At 48.4% G+C, this 17,517-nt stretch overlaps 1 protein-coding gene across 2 annotated transcripts in view; it reads left to right on the forward strand.

Annotated features, from left to right (window-relative positions):
• The window catches only part of CACHD1 (cache domain containing 1), a 90,390-nt gene extending 73,127 nt beyond the window's left edge, over positions 1-17,263 (forward strand). Inside the window, exons 15-28 of one of the 2 annotated variants that reach the window (XM_048312284.1) lie at positions 1,004-1,185; positions 2,504-2,614; positions 5,218-5,340; positions 7,201-7,300; positions 7,401-7,517; positions 8,739-8,899; positions 9,497-9,583; positions 9,767-9,883; positions 10,448-10,599; positions 10,957-11,118; positions 12,043-12,120; positions 12,939-13,040; positions 15,361-15,600; positions 15,683-17,263. In XM_048312284.1, coding sequence (XP_048168241.1) covers positions 1,004-1,185; positions 2,504-2,614; positions 5,218-5,340; positions 7,201-7,300; positions 7,401-7,517; positions 8,739-8,899; positions 9,497-9,583; positions 9,767-9,883; positions 10,448-10,599; positions 10,957-11,118; positions 12,043-12,120; positions 12,939-13,040; positions 15,361-15,599 — 1,731 coding nt within the window. In that variant the 3' untranslated portion in view covers position 15,600; positions 15,683-17,263. Of the gene's footprint in view, positions 1-1,003; positions 1,186-2,503; positions 2,615-5,217; positions 5,341-7,200; positions 7,301-7,400; positions 7,518-8,738; positions 8,900-9,496; positions 9,584-9,766; positions 9,884-10,447; positions 10,600-10,956; positions 11,119-12,042; positions 12,121-12,938; positions 13,041-15,360 lie in introns of both variants that reach the window. The other variant, XM_048312285.1, reaches the window with a different exon arrangement.
• Positions 17,264-17,517: the final 254 nt, after the last annotated feature.

Genomic DNA, 17,517 nt, shown 5'->3' on the forward strand with positions numbered 1-17,517 from the left:
CCTAACACTGCAAGGAAAAACGGTTGGCTCAGTATAAAACGATGTGCTTGTCTCTCTTGAAGAGCTTCAGTAATCTTTCCAAGAGCTTGAGCTTCAGGGGAGAGGATTCTAGGTGAATTGATATTACAGTCTCCCCTCAAGAGATTAAAAAGTAGTGCAAGTTCATAATTTGTGATTCCCAAGATTGGTCTGATCCAGTTGATCTCTCCCAAAAGCTGCTGTAGATCTCGCAGATTTTTAACTTGAGTTCTGACCTGCATCTTCTGTGGTCTTATTGCTTGCTCTGTAAGTCTCCATCCTAAATATCTCCATGGTGAATTTTCTTGAATTTTTGAAGTGGAGCTTTCCAATCTGGCTTTTTGGACTTCTGTAATCACACCGTCACGAGCTTCTTGTAGCTCTTGTTGTGTGGACGCTGCAATGAGCACATCATCCATATAATGAATAATTATTGCTTGTGGAGATAAGGCTCACACCACAAACCATTGACAAATGGCTGGGACACCTTCCATTGTCCCAAGCTGCTCCAACCTGGCCTTGGACACTTCCAGACATCCAGGGGCAGCCCCAGCTGCTCTGGGCAACCTCACCCTCCCAGCCAGGAATTCCTTCCCAACATCTGATCTAAAGAGTGGAGAGAGGAGGGGGGCAGAACTTTATAAGCAGCTGTTGAAACAAACACTAGAGAAGTTAAAGCCACAGTAAATTCTTAGCAGAAATACCTTTGTGTTTTTAGGCATATAAAATAGAAATCTCTATTTTCTGTGCAAGCAGCACATTATTTATATTTACTCCAAGTTAAAGAAAAAAACCAACAAACTAAAAGCCGCAGAGATAACACCACCAATATTTCATTCCAATAATCTGCTTGGAATGTCTGGTGTGAGAAGCCTTGAACCAAGTAATTGAGTCGAGATGATCCCCGATGGCTCTCGGGGAAGCTTTTATCATCTTGCCATGCAAGTGCTGCAGGAACCCTGCCAGCTCTGCCTTTGTTTTGCAGTTCTCTGTCAGGAATGAAGTAATGGCAACCAGTCACGGCACGGATGAATGGATGACCCAGATGGAAATCAGTGGCCTCAACAGTTACATTGTCAGGCGTTACATAGCAACCCCCAATGGGGTGCTCCGCATCTACCCCGGCTCCCTCATGGACAAAGCATTTGATCCCACCAGGAGACAATGGTGAGGTTTGAGGGTCCCTTCAGCAAAGCTTTGAATCATCTCCGAGGGCAAGAAGGAAAATATTTAGAGTTGATTTCGTAGCCTGAGGGTTTTTTTATTTTTTAATTTAGTTAAAAACATTTTCGTCGTGGGGAGAAGGCTCAGAGCTTAAATGCAGCCAGCTCAAACGTTTATTGGTTCTAATTTCTAATTTCATTTATTGGTTCTAATTTCTAATTTCATTTATTGGTTCTAATTTCTAATTTCATTCATTGGTTCTAATTTCAGGCCTTTTTAGTTGCTGGGGTAGTTGGTGTTTCATAGCCCAGCTATGGCAGATGGGAACATAAATATTCAGAAAATGAGCATCCCCTTCAGGGATTAGCTAATTCGGGAGTGTTTGAGCTCCTCGGGCCCTTTTTGGTTGTTAATATTGGAGCCTTTTTGTTTGTTTACAGTGGCTTTTCTCACTGCTTTCAAGGAGGGATTAATGATGCAACAGCATCTGATTTGGGCATAGAGCTGGGGACATTCCAGATGGGAGCCTGAGACCTGAGCAGGCTCTGAGTGTGTTCCAAAGGGTGGGATCTGTGGGAAGGAGCCAGCCCAGGTGCTGGGACACTGGGAAAAGCACACATCCCAACGCTCTGGCTCTGCAGTGCTCCTGGCAGTTCTCCTGACCCATGTTTTCCCTGAAATTTGTAGTGTTATGGGAAGAATGTGCAAATAAAACCCTGGGAATAAAGCAGGAGTGGGTTAAGTTGCTCAGGGGCTGTTGCTCTGGGTAGGGAGAAGCAAAGTGATCACTTTTTCTTACAGAAAAGTGTTTTCAAAAGCTTTATAAGCTTTTCTATGGCAGTGGGAAGGTATTTGACATGACTGTGGCTCATTTTATGCTGAAGGAAGTTTTGAGAGGTTATAATTTATAATCACTGATATTTCTCCATTTTCTTGCCTCAGTTCTGTCTTTTCTCCACAGTTTGCAGTATAATCATTTTGCCAGGGTTTGCCTTGAGTTTGAGACACTGCTGGCACCAAGTCCTGTGTTGTTCTGGGGGAAAATGTCTGAAATTACATTAAATGTGTTCTCTGCAGAAGTAAACAGAGCATTTTTCACGCAGCTGGATGTACTGGGGGACCATGTATTGGGCCAGTCTGGGTTAGGTCAGAGTCCCGGTCGTGTTTAGGTACTTGTTTGTTATTAAAAACCATTAATTTGGTGGCCTGTTGTTCACAGTGTGCAGAATTCAGTGTTTGTTGTTTTGGGCAAGTCAAGGATTCTGTCTTAAAGTTACAGAATTTGGCACTAATTATGAACATTTCCTTTGGCTTCCCTTAGGTACCTGCATGCAGTGGCTAATCCCGGCCTGATCACCTTTACTGGGCCCTACCTGGATGTGGGAGGGGCTGGATACGTGGTGACCATCAGCCACACTGTCCATTCCTCCAGGTGAGGGAGTCTGGAGCTTTGGGGCAGGCAAGAAGACTCTAAATGATCAAAGCTGGGTGACTCTGTGTGCTCAAGAACTGAAAGCCAAAGCTGGTTTTAAAGTGCTTTAGGTGAAATGTCATCCGACCTTGTGGAAATGGGGCATTGAAACACTGGGAGAAATGCATTTTATAGGATTATGTGAGCTCTGTGCCTTAATTGGTACAGGGGTAATAACAGCATATTAAAAAAAAGGATTGGTTGGTGGGAGTGTGCTCCTGATGAACACGAGATGGGATGGCCAGGGGAGGAGGAGAGGGATTGCTTTCCTGAGGCACTTTGGGATATTCCCTCTCTGCTGGAAGTTAAATCCTTCTCCATCAGGGCTGCTAAGCTCCAAATTTCCTCAAGTTCCCCACACCTGCACTGGTGGAGTTGTAAGGAGCAGGGAGGTGTTTGGAAGGGAATTGGAAGCTGATCCAAGGCCAGAGGGGCCAGGCCACACTCCAGAGACTGGGGAGCTCCTCTCCTGGGCTGGTGAATCCAGCACTTCTGCACAGGGGCTTCCAGGAGGAGGGAGGTTGTGAGGCAAAGCCTGTGAATCTCCAAGTGTTCTTCCAGGATTGCTGGGAACAGCAGGGCCAGGAGTTGGACTGGATGATCCCTGTGGGTCCCTTCCAGCTCAGGATATTCCATGATTCCATGAAATGACTTTTTCCTGGAGGACCAGACTGTTGTTGTTCCAGCTCCCTCCTGGCCAGGCCCCAGCCTGAGGCCAGGATTTGGGATGCAGGATGTTTAAAGGAGCCCAGTTTATAAAACATGGACCAAACCTTGCTGTCATAAGCTCTCCCAGATTCCCATAATAGCAGTTACCTGTCCTGGTTTTTACATGGAGTTTCCTCCAAGCTCCCTACCCAACAGCCCACCAGTACAAAGGTAACTTCCAGTGTTGTACTGGGAAACAGAGATCCCAAAGCCCGCAGGGAACGGGACATGGCTCCTCCACTCTTCCAGAGATTGCCCTGCTTTGTGTGGGATTTCCCAGCACAGGAGCTCTGCCTGTGTGTTTTGGCAGGAGCGTTTTCAGCCCCAGCCCCTGCGTGGTGCTGCTCACAGGGGAACTGACTGAGGGGAAGTGAGCACTTGTGTAAGGAGAGAAGTGCAATTAATCAGAATTGGGATTTTTATCTAGCAGGGGATGGTTTACTCAGCTCTAAGAACTTAAAGCTCCTGTGGGTTATTAGAACATGATTAAAGAACAGTTAAACAAAGTTTGGCAGATGTGAGTGTGATTCCTGGGTAAATATGACCTCTGAAGCTCATAGTCACATGTGGTTATAATCCCCAAAGAGGCCTGAGCTCAAAATCCAGAGGGGTGGGGAGGAATCCGTGGAGTTAACAGGAATTCTGGCATTAGGGACCGCTGGGAGGGTTTAAACACCCACATCAGTGTAGCCAGAGCTGACACCTCTCATTCCCATTTTATGTGTATCTTATTTCTTCTTTTGGAGGCTGGGAAGAGAAGATTTATGCCTGATGTGGTTTAATGCAGTTGGCATCAGCAAAGCAGAAGGATTTAATGCTTAAAAAATGAAGCTAAAATATTTACAGTCTTCTAATGGCTTTATGTCTGTTAGGACAGAGCAGAACTTCAGAGCCTGATGCCTTGTCACACATGAAATGTGGCTGTGCTGCTTCACTGCCATCCTTCCATTCCTCCTCCAGGAAATGTGAACAGTAAATTAAATGCAGGTTTTTAGAATTTATATTTATCTGTCTACAAATGAGATTTGACTACGTCTCCACTGCACCTCTTTCAAAGCAAACAAACCTCAGCCCAGTAAACAGAGCTGGGTTTCCATGGAGAAGGGGTGGCCAGAGCTCTGTTTGTACAGTCCAGCTGTGCCTTGCAGCATCTTCTTGTCCTGAAGATTTTTATTCCTGTCTTTGGAGATAAAATTATGTAGAAAAGTGGATTTTGAAGAGCAGTGAGTCAGAGGTGTAAGGTCCACAGGGGTGCAAATCCCACATGCTGCGACTCGAGCTGATCCTCGTGGGTCCTGCAGGGCTGAGAGGGGACTGCTCTGGCTGTGCCCTCTCAGTGCTGCAGGGAGCAGACTGGGATCAAACTGGGAGAACTGGGGTGTTAGGAATGGAGGAAGGACAAAGTGCAGCCTCAGGCTGCTGCACACCACATCACAGGGTCCTTTTCATAACCCACCCTAAGAAATGTTCTTTTCTTCTAATTTTCTGCCTGCCATTCATAATCTCTCCCACACTCTGGAGTTTTAGGGATTTAGCTCAAAGTCTGGCACCTTCATATTCATTCCTCCTGCTGGGGGCTGAGCAGAGGAGGGGTGCAGGTAACTCCTTCCAGCTGGGGGGGGTTGGGATGCTGGAAAAGCAGGAGCTGCATCCTCTGTTTGTTTGGGTGGGTGGGGAACTTTTAATCCTCATTTCTGTCGCTCAGGATTAAATGTCTGTAGGTGGTGGGGGTGTGTGTAGGGTGGGATCCACTCCTGGGCTGTCTCCTGTGCTGATGGTAGAAGAGGCAGACTAAAATATGAAATTATTATTATTATTCCAGCCCTGAAAGCTTTTCCCTTGCCCCCTCTCTGCAGTGCTCAGATGTCCTCAGGACACTCCGTGGCCGTGATGGGCATCGACTTCACCCTCAGATATTTCTACAAAGTCCTCATGGACCTGCTGCCAGTTTGTAACCAAGACGGGGGCAACAAAATCAGGTAAAGCTGCTCCTGCCAGGCACAAAGTAAATAATTTATTTATTTTCTTTAACCAGATGAGCCAGAGGTCGTTCCCAGCTTCATTTATCCAAGGATTCTGTTACTTTCAGTGCGTGTTCTCTGATTTCCAGTGAGCTTGTCCTTCTCATAAAGATTATGTGGATGTTATTGTTATTCCAGATCAAACTGCCATCAGCTAAATAAGCAATCTGCAGGATTACAAAAGCAGAAGAGAACAGATTTGATTTGATTTTTTTGGTTGTATTTAGACTTCTTTGAAATTCTGGGTAAAACAACCACTCTTTATTAAATGACCACACTTCCCAGTTCTTCTGTTTGTTTTAATTTTACCTGTTTAGTCCCTGTGAGCATGTAAGAATGATACAGAGCCTCAGTTATTTTAACTCCAATTATTAAAAGACACTTTTGGGATGTTTTTCTCAGAAATCCATAGCACAGCCTGGGCAGAAGAATTCAGATTTCATCTGGAGTATCCAATTTCAGTCAGACCCCTGGGTATCTTAATTGTTCCTTTCTTGGAAAGTCCTGTGGGGGTGGGATAAATTCTGGTTTGGATCTGGAGTAACTTGATAACATGGTTTGGGCATTGCTCTTGGTTCCTTGTTTGTTTTTAAACCTTAAATTTGGGAAGGGAAGTGGTTTTCTGTCATCCTCCCAGTTCTTTCCTGGTTTGGGTATTTTTCTATCTATTTTGTGGTGTATAAAAAAAAACAAATCAGGATTTCTGGTATGGCATTGCTCCCTCCTGGTTAAAAATCAGCAAGGTCAGATGCTTTATTCTGTTCCTGCAATCCCTAAATGAGGAGTTTTGAGGATATTGTTCAGTGTTGGACCGTTCCGATGTAGAAATTGGATCCAATGTTTCCAGTCTTTGCATAAATGCAGGTTCTGGGGTTTTTTTAGTGTATCTGTCTTAAGGATTTTCTGTCACAAAGAAGAGCAAACACCACATCCCTATGTGTATTTCTAATGGAAAACCCCCCCAAAAAAATCCCAAGTCCAAGTTTTCCTGCCTCCTTTGTACCCTTACAGAGCACAGAGGCTTTCCCTGCTCTCTGCTCCCTCCGGAGCTGCTGTGGCTGTGTGACACATCCCATGGGAATCCCACTCAGATCCAGCCGGATTCCTGCTGTGCCCAGGCTGTGGCTGCCACCCTGCTGAGCTTTTGGGAACATCAAGTGGGGTTTTAACCTCCCCCGTGTCCCCTCTGTGGCCGCCGAGTCCCTGATGTCGGTGCCACCCTGAGCCGGGGCTCCTGCGCCTTCCCCAGTGCCGCCGTCTGTGGCCATGGAAACGGGAGAGGGGGAAAATGGGATGGATTGAACTCCCTGGATTCTGGCTGGGGACACAGATCCGACATGGGGAGAGCTGAAAAGGGAGAGGAAAGCTTAGGAGGGCTGAGAGTGCAACTGGAGTGATTTATCCCCCCCTAAAATCGAATTCTGAAGGGGGAGGGCATTAAAGGAGAGTGTGAAATCTCTCTAATTAATTAGTCACATAGTAAATTAATAAACGATTAAAGCTATCCAAGTTCATTAGGCTCTGTTCATTTCTGGCTCTTCCCCAATCAGACAATGCACTGATGGCTTTTCCTTTCTGGTTTTAATCAGCTCTGTTTTCAGCTCCTCGATGGCCCCGGCTCTCTGGAGCAGGAGCAGCTGGAAAAGCTTCATGGAAATACCTGATACCTTCTTTAAGGACATTTTGCAGGGAATTTGTTTCATGGCCCTGTTAAATGGAAACCTTTAAAAGCCCTTTAGGACCGTGTTTTATTTCCCCCTGTTCCCCTGAAGCCCAAGGAGGTCTAACAGGAGGCTCTTGCTGTGTTTTTGGGGGCAGGTGCTTCATCATGGAGGACAGGGGGTACCTGGTGGCACATCCAACCCTCATCGACCCCAAGGGCCACGCGCCCGTGGAGCAGCAGCACATCACACACAAGGTCTGCCTGCTTTCCCTTGCCTTATTTCCATAATCTCTAATTCCTGAGCTGCTGTTTGTGGCCGATTCCAAAGGCACCAACTCCTGCCTTTCCCCCTTAGGAGCCTCTGGTGGCAAACGACATCCTGAACCACCCAAACTTCGTCAAGAAAAACCTCTGCAACAGCTTCAGCGACAGGACCGTGCAGCGCTTCTATAAATTCAACACCAGCTTAGTGGTGAGCGGGTGTTTCTATCCAATTCTGCTTTTGAATGTACTTTGGTTGAGCTGGGTTTCTTTTGGTGGAAGCACAAGTCCCTGCCAGGCTCAGCAGCCGGGGCTGGGAGCCAGCCTTCCGTGGGGATTGGCCTCCGATCCCCTCTCCAGACACAAACCAGGCTGCACAAACAGAGTCCCCTGACAGCCAGGGGTTATGGCTGTGATCCCTGGCCAAGCATGGCAGCTGTCTGCAGGGTCCCAGCCAGCGTCAGGGAAAGAAGGGCAGTTTGCTGTTGCTGGGTGAGGATTTTCCAGCCATGGTTGGGATGTGTTGCTTTGGATCTGGGCTGACCTCTGGCTCCAGCTCTGACCAGCGTCACGTCCTCCTGTGAGGCCTCTGATAACTTACCTTTAGGTGTCCCAATAAATCCATTTACTGGTGAGCATTCCCATTTGTGAGACTGAAATCTCTGGGGTCCTGCACACTCTGTGCCCCCCCATGGATCCTGTGGGAGCTCCCTCTTGTGAGGAGTCTAAACCAGGAGCTGTCGTCCCTCACAGAGCCACAGATCCATCCTGGCCAAGTCCCTCCAGAATGATTCCAAAGCTGTTACACTCTGTGGGAGAAGCTGCTCTTGAAATACTACTTTTCAATTATTACTAGGAGGAGAAGGTGGGAAATAATTCAAAAATATTTGCAAGTCACATCAGAATACATTGATTTATGTCAGGTTGGCTTAAACATTTTCCTCACACTTGGAATGCCAAGTGGGAAGTGTGATACTGGGAAGGAAATTGTGTAGGACGGAGCAGAAACTTGTAAAAAGGAATCAGGAAGGAGTCTGCAGGAGCTGGGCATTGCTGTGGTGGCTTTTTTCAAGGCTCAGGAAGTTTCCAGCCCGTGGCAGTGGCTCCCATCAGAGCCTCTGTGGAGGTCACTGAGGGCTGGCACAGTGGGGACGGGTCAGTGAGCGATGGGAAGGAGTGAAATGTCACCTCTGCTGCCACATGTCCTCATTTTCACAAGCTAAGCCTATTCCTTTCTGTCTTCAGCAAAGTCTTTTCACCCACAAGTGTCCTGGAAGCAAAACTCACCCACCCCTTAATCAGCCTCAGTTTTGTGAGGGCAGCACTCCTGTGAATTGCTGTCCCCACAGCTCTGTAGGATCCCTTGGAAGGGGAAGAGTCTTCAGCTCCCTAAAACAACACTTTACACCACTGACACCTTGTTTTTCCCCAGGGTGACCTGACCAACCTCGTGCACGGCAGTCACTGCTCCAAGTACAGGCTGACGAGGATCCCGGGCACCAACGCCTTCGTGGGAATCGTCAACGAGACGTGCGACTCGCTGGCCTTCTGTGCCTGCAGCATGGTGGACAGGCTGTGCCTCAACTGCCACAGGTGACAGGCTGGGGTGGGCTGGCATACGCCCTCCCTCTTCCTTGGTTTGGGCTTTATCAGAACAAAATCAGTTCTTGAGGTAATTCAGCGCAAAATCAGGGAGAATCAAAGGGTTGCTCTGCCTGTGCTCCCTGTGAGAGGTGCAGGGGCTTGGGGTGTCGGCTGGGTTGTCAGTGTTTAACCCAGGGGAGTTTGGGTGGATAATGCTGGAAGACACTGAGCGATTCAGTGTCTCAGGGGCAGTTACCTGTGAGTGAGCCCCTTTCTTCTGGCATATAAATTCCCATGGTTTGCCATGGATTGGTGATTTTTCATTGAGGGGATCCAGGAGGTTTTGCCCACACCATCCTGACGTGTTTGTGGCACTGCCAGGAAGGATCCTTACATCTAGATCTGAGGGATTGCCTGCTTTTGGAATTCCAGGGATGGGTAACAGAGGCTCTGTCATGATGTCACCCTCAGTCCTGGTGCAGGACAGAGCACTCCCTGTTCCTAGGGAAGGAGCAGAGTCTCCGGACAGCCTTTTCCATGGCAACTGCTGCTCCAGTTAAAATATGGTAGTGTCTGAAGGGTTTTCCCTGTGTTTCCTGCCTGCAGGATGGAACAGAACGAGTGTGAGTGTCCCTGTGAGTGCCCACTGGAGGTGAACGAATGCACTGGGAACCTGACCAACGCCGAGAGCAGGTGAGAGGCAGGACACTGCAGGAACAAATAAATCCCTGTTTGTCCTGCTGAGCTGCAGGGGATCCAATAGGCAGAATTTTTAGTACAATTAAACAGATGACGTGCAATAGGTGAAGATTATTGTAATTGATTGTGCTTTGGGTGCTTGTGTAACACACGGCTTTACTCTTTGCTGCGATGCAGGAATCCGAGCTGTGAGGTGCATCAGGAGCCGATGACTTTCACGGCCATCGATCCCAGCCTGCAGGATGCACTCCCACAGTGCATCAACACCCAGTGCAACCAGAGGACAGAGAGTGGGTAAGGTGGCCTTCCCCAGCCCTCAGAATACACTCTTGTGGAAATAATCCAATGGAAATAGTTCTTTCTTACGTGTTTTAAAGGAAAAAAATTAGGGGGAAAAAAGTATAATGCCAGAATGAGGTTCTGCTCCTGGCATGGAGGGCTCATTTTTGCTCGTAATGAGCAGTCTCCATTCTGACCAGACTTCCCAAATCCTTTCTTCCGTCTTCCAAAAGCTGCAGAGAAAGGCTGGAACTGCAGCCAGACTTCACCACACTGGGAAATGCCTTGTTGGAGGAGTTACAAGTAGGATTCTCCCTTTGCTCAGGCTCAGTGATTCAGGAAAAAACCAAAACAGACAGAGTTGGAAAATGGATGCTGGAAATGCAGCTTCCCTGTATAATTTCCCTTGTGGTACTTGAGCACTTCCATGGAATTTTTTCTGGCTAAACTCATGTACTTGAGGGTTTACAGATGATTTTGGCCTCACTCTGTCTCATGGTTCTAAAGCAGACTGAGCTTTGCAAAGGAGAGCTGTTGAACTGGAAAGTAACCGTGTCTTCTTTGGATCCTCCTGTGCAGGGATTGCTTCGGAGTGCTGGACTGCGAGTGGTGCATGGTGGACAGCGATGGGAAGACCCACCTGGACAAGTCCTACTGTGCCCCTCAGAAGGAATGTTTTGGTGGCATCGTGGGAGCCAAGAGTCCCTATGTGGATGACTTGGGAGCAATAGGTAACTCAGCCTTTCTGAGCAGGTGCTGCTTTGGCTGCTTGTGTTCCTGAACATGCAGGAGGTTCTGCACATAATGTTTACCTCTTAGCCTGGTGCTAAATCAGCGTAAGGAGTGCGCCAGGCAGGAAGGAGGTGGTGAACGTTACCTGTTGGAAAACCCTGATGTGGAGCTGAGTGTAACTCCACATTCCTGTCTTTTAAGACGCACCCTCTCTGAATTCCTTCTCCTATTCCCAGTGAGCACAGTATAGCATCCAGAAATCCTTGCAGAGCCTCTCCATGTTCCATGTTGATTTAACCCTTCCTGCAGAGCATTTACGGTGTTGTTCTCCCTCTGCTTTATCCCTTTTGCCTTAGGAGATGAAGTGATCACCCTGAACATGATCAAGAGTGCCCCGGTGGGCCCCGTGGCTGGAGGCATCATGGGCTGCATCATGGTGCTGGTGCTGGCCGTGTACGCGTACCGGCACCAGATCCACCGCCGCAGCCACCAGCACATGTCCCCGCTGGCCGCGCAGGGTGAGCTCAGCTCAGGGGCTGAACAACAGGGTGGGGATGAAAAAACCCAACAAAACCCAAAGAAAAAGCAATCCCAAAGCTCTCCCCTCGGTTTTGTGGCAGCGCTTCCCCGGTTTTATTCCGGTTTGGAGCTGTGGGGAGCCGGGCCTGGCGCAGGGGCTGTGTCTTGCTGCCCTCTCCTGGGTACAGCCAGAGCTGCTGCTGCCCAGGGAGCCTGCCCAGACCCAGAGGGAGATAAACTAAGCTTTGCCAGAGCTCAGCCACTAATCCCAGCTTTCTGCAGCTCGGCCCAGCAGATCCATCATGTGTTTATTTTGTGCAGCTGCTGGGAGTGACACACTTTTCACCCCCTTTGGGTTTGGGATGTGGCTTTTTTCACTTGTGTTTCCTGGTTCTGGTCCGTGTGATGTTCATGGAATGTCTGTGCACAGAGGGATGAAACCACTGAAGCCTGAGAGGCAAAACTGTGCTGGGAGAAGGGATACTGGTAGAAAGATAAAGATCCAGAGGTGAGAACACCTCCCTGGAAGTGTTCCAGGCCAGGTTGGAGCAACCTGGGATAGTGCAAGGTGTCCCTGCCCATGGCAAGGGTGGAACAAGATGGGCTTTAAGGCCCTCTCCAACCCCAATTAATTAATTCTGTGAATTTAAGTGTGATCAGAGCTAATTACCTCTGTATTTGATCATCCCCCAGCTCTGTTTTAAATCAGTTCCTTCAGAACTTTAAAGTGAGTCCCTTTCAGGGAGAGGTGGGATGAGGCATTTTCCTGGTATCCCAGCCCCCAACATGTTGGAAGAAGAGCAGCCCTAGCTCAGACCAGTAAGACAAAGTGCTTCCACTCTGTTACTGGGGTGACAGCTGGCAGTAAGGTGATGCAGAACTTCTCTCACCAGCTGTGTTTTTCTGTTTGTAACGCTGCGTAGAAATGTCAGTGCGTATGTCCAACCTGGAAAACGATCGGGACGAGAGGGACGATGACAGCCATGAAGACAGAGGAATCAGTAAGTACCAAACCACTGTGCTGTGAAAAACTCTTGAGATTAAATCAGCCATTTGGTTTTTAATACCCTAGATTTGAATATGTGAGGAGGCCCTGTGCTGATTAGCTGTAGAAGATGACAGAGCAATGTTTTAGTTCAAACATCCAGTGCACCTTCAGTCTCATGCTGAAAAATGATATTTTTCACTTTTAAAAGATAATTCTCCATTAGATGTGGAGGAGTTTTGTCCCTCACAACCCCTGTCATGAGCACTTCCAGAAATAGCTCTGATCAGCTTAAAAATGGCCACTGGGACAGCACAGGGTATGGAAAACTCTTCCCCTTGTTCAGCCTTGGAAAGCAGAAGCCAAGACTGGCAAGTATGGTCAGCAAACATGGCAGTAAATCTTCTTTGCATGGATTTGGGATGCCTTTAGTTCTTTGCCATACAATAAAAATGGCACTTTGCATGATCCTGGTGTGCTGTACGTTGAGCTGGTGCACCCAGACTCCAGGGGAGCTCCAGAGTCAGACCAGGTCCCTGGGGCCTCACTAATACAATACTCAAGATTTCAAGCTGTATCAGCACTGAGAGATGGAGAAAAAGCATAGCTGAGCTTCATGGCTTGCATCTACTGCTTCCCCATGTCCCTTTTTGTTCCCTTCGGAGTCAGCTTGCAGTGCTGCCGTGGGATCCTCGGCACTGGCACAGCTCTGCTCCTCCTCTGTGGCTGGGCAGTGCCCTTTGAAGCAGAGGTGTTGGCTGAGCTGCAGGAGGCTGCTCCTGCTGCCGTGGGGTCAGTGAGGCGCTGCTCTGAGGTTGGTTTTGTGTCTCGCAGTCAGCAACACGCGGTTCATCGCGGCGGTGATCGAGCGGCACGCGCACAGCCCCGAGCGCCGGCGCCGCTACTGGGGCCGCTCCGGCACCGAGAGCGACCACGGTGAGTCCTGGGCCCTGCGGTCCCTGTGAGGACTGGGGGACTCGTTTTCCTACAGGAATCTGGCTCCTTGTAGATAAGGTGGCCAGAACTAAAGCCAAACAAAAAGCTTTGGCCCTTCTTGCTTTGCTGTTGGATAGTTCTGACTTGGTTTGTTCTGAGGGGAGACCTTGCTGGGGGCCTCAACATCATCCCGAGGGGCAGCGCTGATCTCTGCTCCCTGTGACAGGGACAGCATCCAGGGAATGGCTGCAGCTGGGGAGGGGTGGGCTGGAGACCAGGAAAAAGTTCTTCCCCCAGAGAATACTGGAGTGACAGGGGAATAGCTTCACACTGAAAGGGAGTAGGATAGATTAAATATTAGAAAGAAATTCTCTGTGAGGGTGGGCAGGCCCTGGCACAGGGTGCCCAGAGCAGCTGGGGCTGCCCCTGGATCCCTGGCAGTGTCCCAGGCCAGGCTGGACACTGGGGCTGGGAGCAGCCTGGGACAGTGGGAGGTGTCCCTGCCTATGGCAGGAGTGGAATGGAATCATCTTTAATGTCCCTTCCAACCCAAGCCATTGTGGGATTCTGTGATCTTCCAGCACCTTTAAGCAAATGCTGGTCACCATTAGGCTCAGGGGGTTGGGATGTGTCTCCCCTGCCCTGAGACTAAATCTCCTTAAATCTGGAAAGCTGCTAGAAGGGTGTAATGCTGTTGACTCATGAGGAGGCTTAATTTATTAGGAAATGAAGAGGAGGAGGGCTAGACAAGGCAGTCTGCAAGCTGTTAGCTCTGCAAGGCCGGGGACCTTACAGCAGACCTGGCCCAGCACTAAGGCACTGGTTGCACTAATGGAATTGGGACAGGAAACACAAAGGCCAAACCCTTGGAATGTGGATGAACAGATGTCTCCTAGACAATCTTGCTCTAGGAGGAATTACCCTGGATTTGGGGTGAGATTACCTGTGCTGAGGCAGATTTGCCAGATTAATGCTCCCTCTGCTCCTTTTCTTGCAGTCCCAGCAAATCCTTCCCATCTTTTAGTCATCCTGGGTTAGCAGGGGAGATGTCTACCTCCATCTGGAATGTGCACTGCTATTTTTAGTTTCTGTAATTCCATCTTCTTCAAAGGGCTGCCCAGGCTTCTTCCCCAATTCCTCCGTGCCAGCTCCAAGCCATGACTCAGAGCATGGGAAATGGGAGGCAGCTCTGGGGACTCAGCTGCTATTTTTACCACCCTCCTTTTAGGTGTCTCCAGCTGAAAACCTGACCGAGATGCTCAGGAGCACCAGTGCTTCCTCAGCCTTTAGGCCTTGTTTTTTGAGAAGGATTTATTTTCCAATTAAAGCAAGATCTTTTTCCTTTTACATTTCATTTGGTTTGGCATTTAGAATGCTGAGGTGGAGTTGTTTGCCCTGCAGCCTGGTCTGAGTGGGAACAGCTGGTTTGGATAAATCCAAATGTCCCAGGAACCGGAGCACCTGCTTCCAAGGCAAGGGACAAAACATCTCCAAGGGATCTGTTAGGAGATGGATTCCTTGCTGGAAAGCAAGGGCTGCTAGCTGGCTTCCCAGTGACACCATTTCTGTAGGATATCCCAGGGAACGTGATGTCTCATCACTCCTGATCTGGATTTTAACTCCTCAGACTCCACTAGCAGATATTTCAGCCAAAAGAGAGCCTTGAGCTAATTGCTCCATGTGTGTGAGCTCAGCTGGAAGTGTCAGTACCCTCTGGTAAATGGAGCTGCTGTGTGAAACCCTTCCCAGGTGCGTCCCATGGATTTTGTTAACTGTGGGAAGCTCACCAGCATTAAATACACATGCTTGGGTTTTGCAAACAGGTGACAAGTGCTCTCATCCTTTGAAAAATAAAATACAGCATGATGATTGTGAAGAAATTTTGCTGCTTCTAGATACAATAACTGGGAATCCTTCCCAGAAAGATGTAGGTGGTAGGAATAGAGGTACCAGAAGTGGATCCCACCTATTTACTGTCTAAAAATCCAGGTTTATATCTTAACAGATTTTTTGGGGGTGGTATTCTTCATGTTTTGGTTTGAAATCAGTGCCAGCAATTCCGTTGTTACAAACTGTTGAACACGTGGATGTTGTTACTCCTTGGGGAGGCACAAACTACAGGTCCCCAGGGGTGGTGGCAGGGAAAAGGATCCGTTACGGATGTCCAGGAGAGGATGAGTTTGTTGGGTTTTTACTCTGTTAATTAAAGAAAATTGTTCTACACTCTCTCGAAGCACCCTATGTGTGATTCCATGAAGGGTGCCCAGCCAGCCCTGGGAATTCCGAGCATCCAGCCTCACTGCTGCTGTTTATTCCCCAGGCTACAGCACCATGAGCCCTCAGGAGGACAGCGAGAACCCCCCATGCAATAACGACCCGCTCTCGGCCGGCGTGGACGTGGGCACCCACGACGAGGACCTGGAGCTGGACACGCCGCCGCAGACGGCCGCGCTGCTGAGCCACAAGTTCCACCACTACCGGCTGCACCACCCCACCCTGCACCACAGCCACCACCTGCAGGCTGCTGTCACCGTGCACACCGTGGATGCTGAGTGCTGAGGACACCACAGCCACCACCTGCAGGCTGCTGGCACTGAGGACAGCACAGCCACCACCTGCAGGCTGTGGCACTGAGTGCTGAGGACAGCACAGCCACCACCTGCAGGCTGCTGGCACTGAGGACAGCACAGCCACCACCTGCAGGCTGTGGCACTGAGTGCTGAGGACACCACAGCCACCACCTGGGCACTGCTGGTACTGAGGACAGCACAGCCGTCACCTGCAGGCCTCTGTCACCATGCACACTGTGGATGCTGAGTGCTGAGGACATCACGGCCACCACCTGCAGGTTGTGGCACTGAGGACACCACAGCCACCACTCTGGAGCAACGGGGACTATGCTGCTCCCCAGGGACAACCTCACGGGCTTCCCCACCAAACTGAGGCATCAGAGCTTTGCATTTTTACAGATGTAAGGTTGGCTCTGGCCTGGAAACGTGCTTGATGAATGGACCTGCCAAAACATGGAGACAGATGGAGCAGAAGGCACGTTAGACCTCCAGGAACAGGGATGGGAGTTTATCCAGCAGCTGGAGTTTGGAGCCCTGTTGTGCTGAGCCAAGAGGAGGGAGAGAGCATAAAGAGCCAGAGATGATTTGGTTTCCTTAACTGGAAGAGCAGGAATCTGCAGCTGGAGAGTCCAGAAGTGCCAGCCAGAGCAGGGGAAGGCTGCTGGCTTCTCTGCAGGTGGAAAGCTCCCTGCTCCCACAATGCTGTGCGGGACCTGGGACAATGCATCTCAAGATTTTTAAGTAAAGGATTATTTTTCTACTATTTATTGAACTTGAAACTTTGGGGGGAGGGAGGGGAGAAAACCTGTTAGCAATTCTCAACGAGTACCACGTGCATTCTGTGCTGGGAAGTGGTTCTTCCTGGGAAAACAGCTGTTCCTTAGGAGCTGAGCTTCATCCAGTGCCCCACTCTGCAAAGGGAAAATGAAGAAGCCCTCTCTGCCTCGGTGTTTACATTAGGATTGCTTTCTTTTCCACCTTGTTTCCTGTAAATATTACAGCCTGATTTCTATTCCAGTATTGTGTTCCTATTTGCAGAGGAGAAATCCTGTACTCTGTTACTAAAATTCTGCCCAGAAGCCTCTCCATCTTCATCTCTTCGCTCATCCTTAAAGGATTCCTGTGTGGAAGTAATAAAGAATTTCTTTAGCATTAGTGACCAGATAATCCCAGATGGAATCTGTGCCATTCTTCTGTTTCCTTAGACCACAAGTAGGGATAAACCAGTGTTTTGTAAAACTTGGGTTACTGTGGAAGAAACCTTGAAACCATAATGAGAAGCTGCTGCTGTTTGTCTGGAATTTTAACCTTGCTTGATAACTCAAACAAAGATTAATCAATGTCTACAATGCAGGGCATCATAATTATCAATTAGTTTTAAATCACAGTGTTGTATTTTAGATTCACATTTTGTGATTACAATGGTATCAAGCCGTTCTTGCACTGTGCATATGATAAACATCCATTTAGATGTAGGGTTTTTTTTAAAAAAAAAATCACTTGTTTTAATTAATATGGTACTTAATACTGTATTATGTAAAAAATTGGTTCTTAAACAGTACAGTAAAATAACTATATGTGTGATACCAGGATACCCCTTTATACTATGTATAAAATTCAAATCTCTAGTGAAATAAACTGTATATAAGTATAGATCTGTGGGGAAGTGGCTGCACTGAAAAGATTCTGCCTCAGTTTGCTTCTCTGGCTGAACAGGACTGAAAATTCACTCCAGTTCCTACGGTTTTATCAACAGCCTTGAGAGATGTAAACTTAAATGTAAATGACAGTATTGATAGAAGTTCTAAGGCCTTTTTTTAGCTTGTTGGTCATTATTTGGGAAATGACATTTCTGGAAGTGGTCAACCACTGCTTGGAGTCACCAAATCCAGTAATTTCAGGGTTTT

This window comes from Corvus hawaiiensis, chromosome 9 (assembly GCF_020740725.1).
Source record: "Corvus hawaiiensis isolate bCorHaw1 chromosome 9, bCorHaw1.pri.cur, whole genome shotgun sequence".
Lineage (NCBI taxonomy): Eukaryota > Metazoa > Chordata > Aves > Passeriformes > Corvidae > Corvus > Corvus hawaiiensis.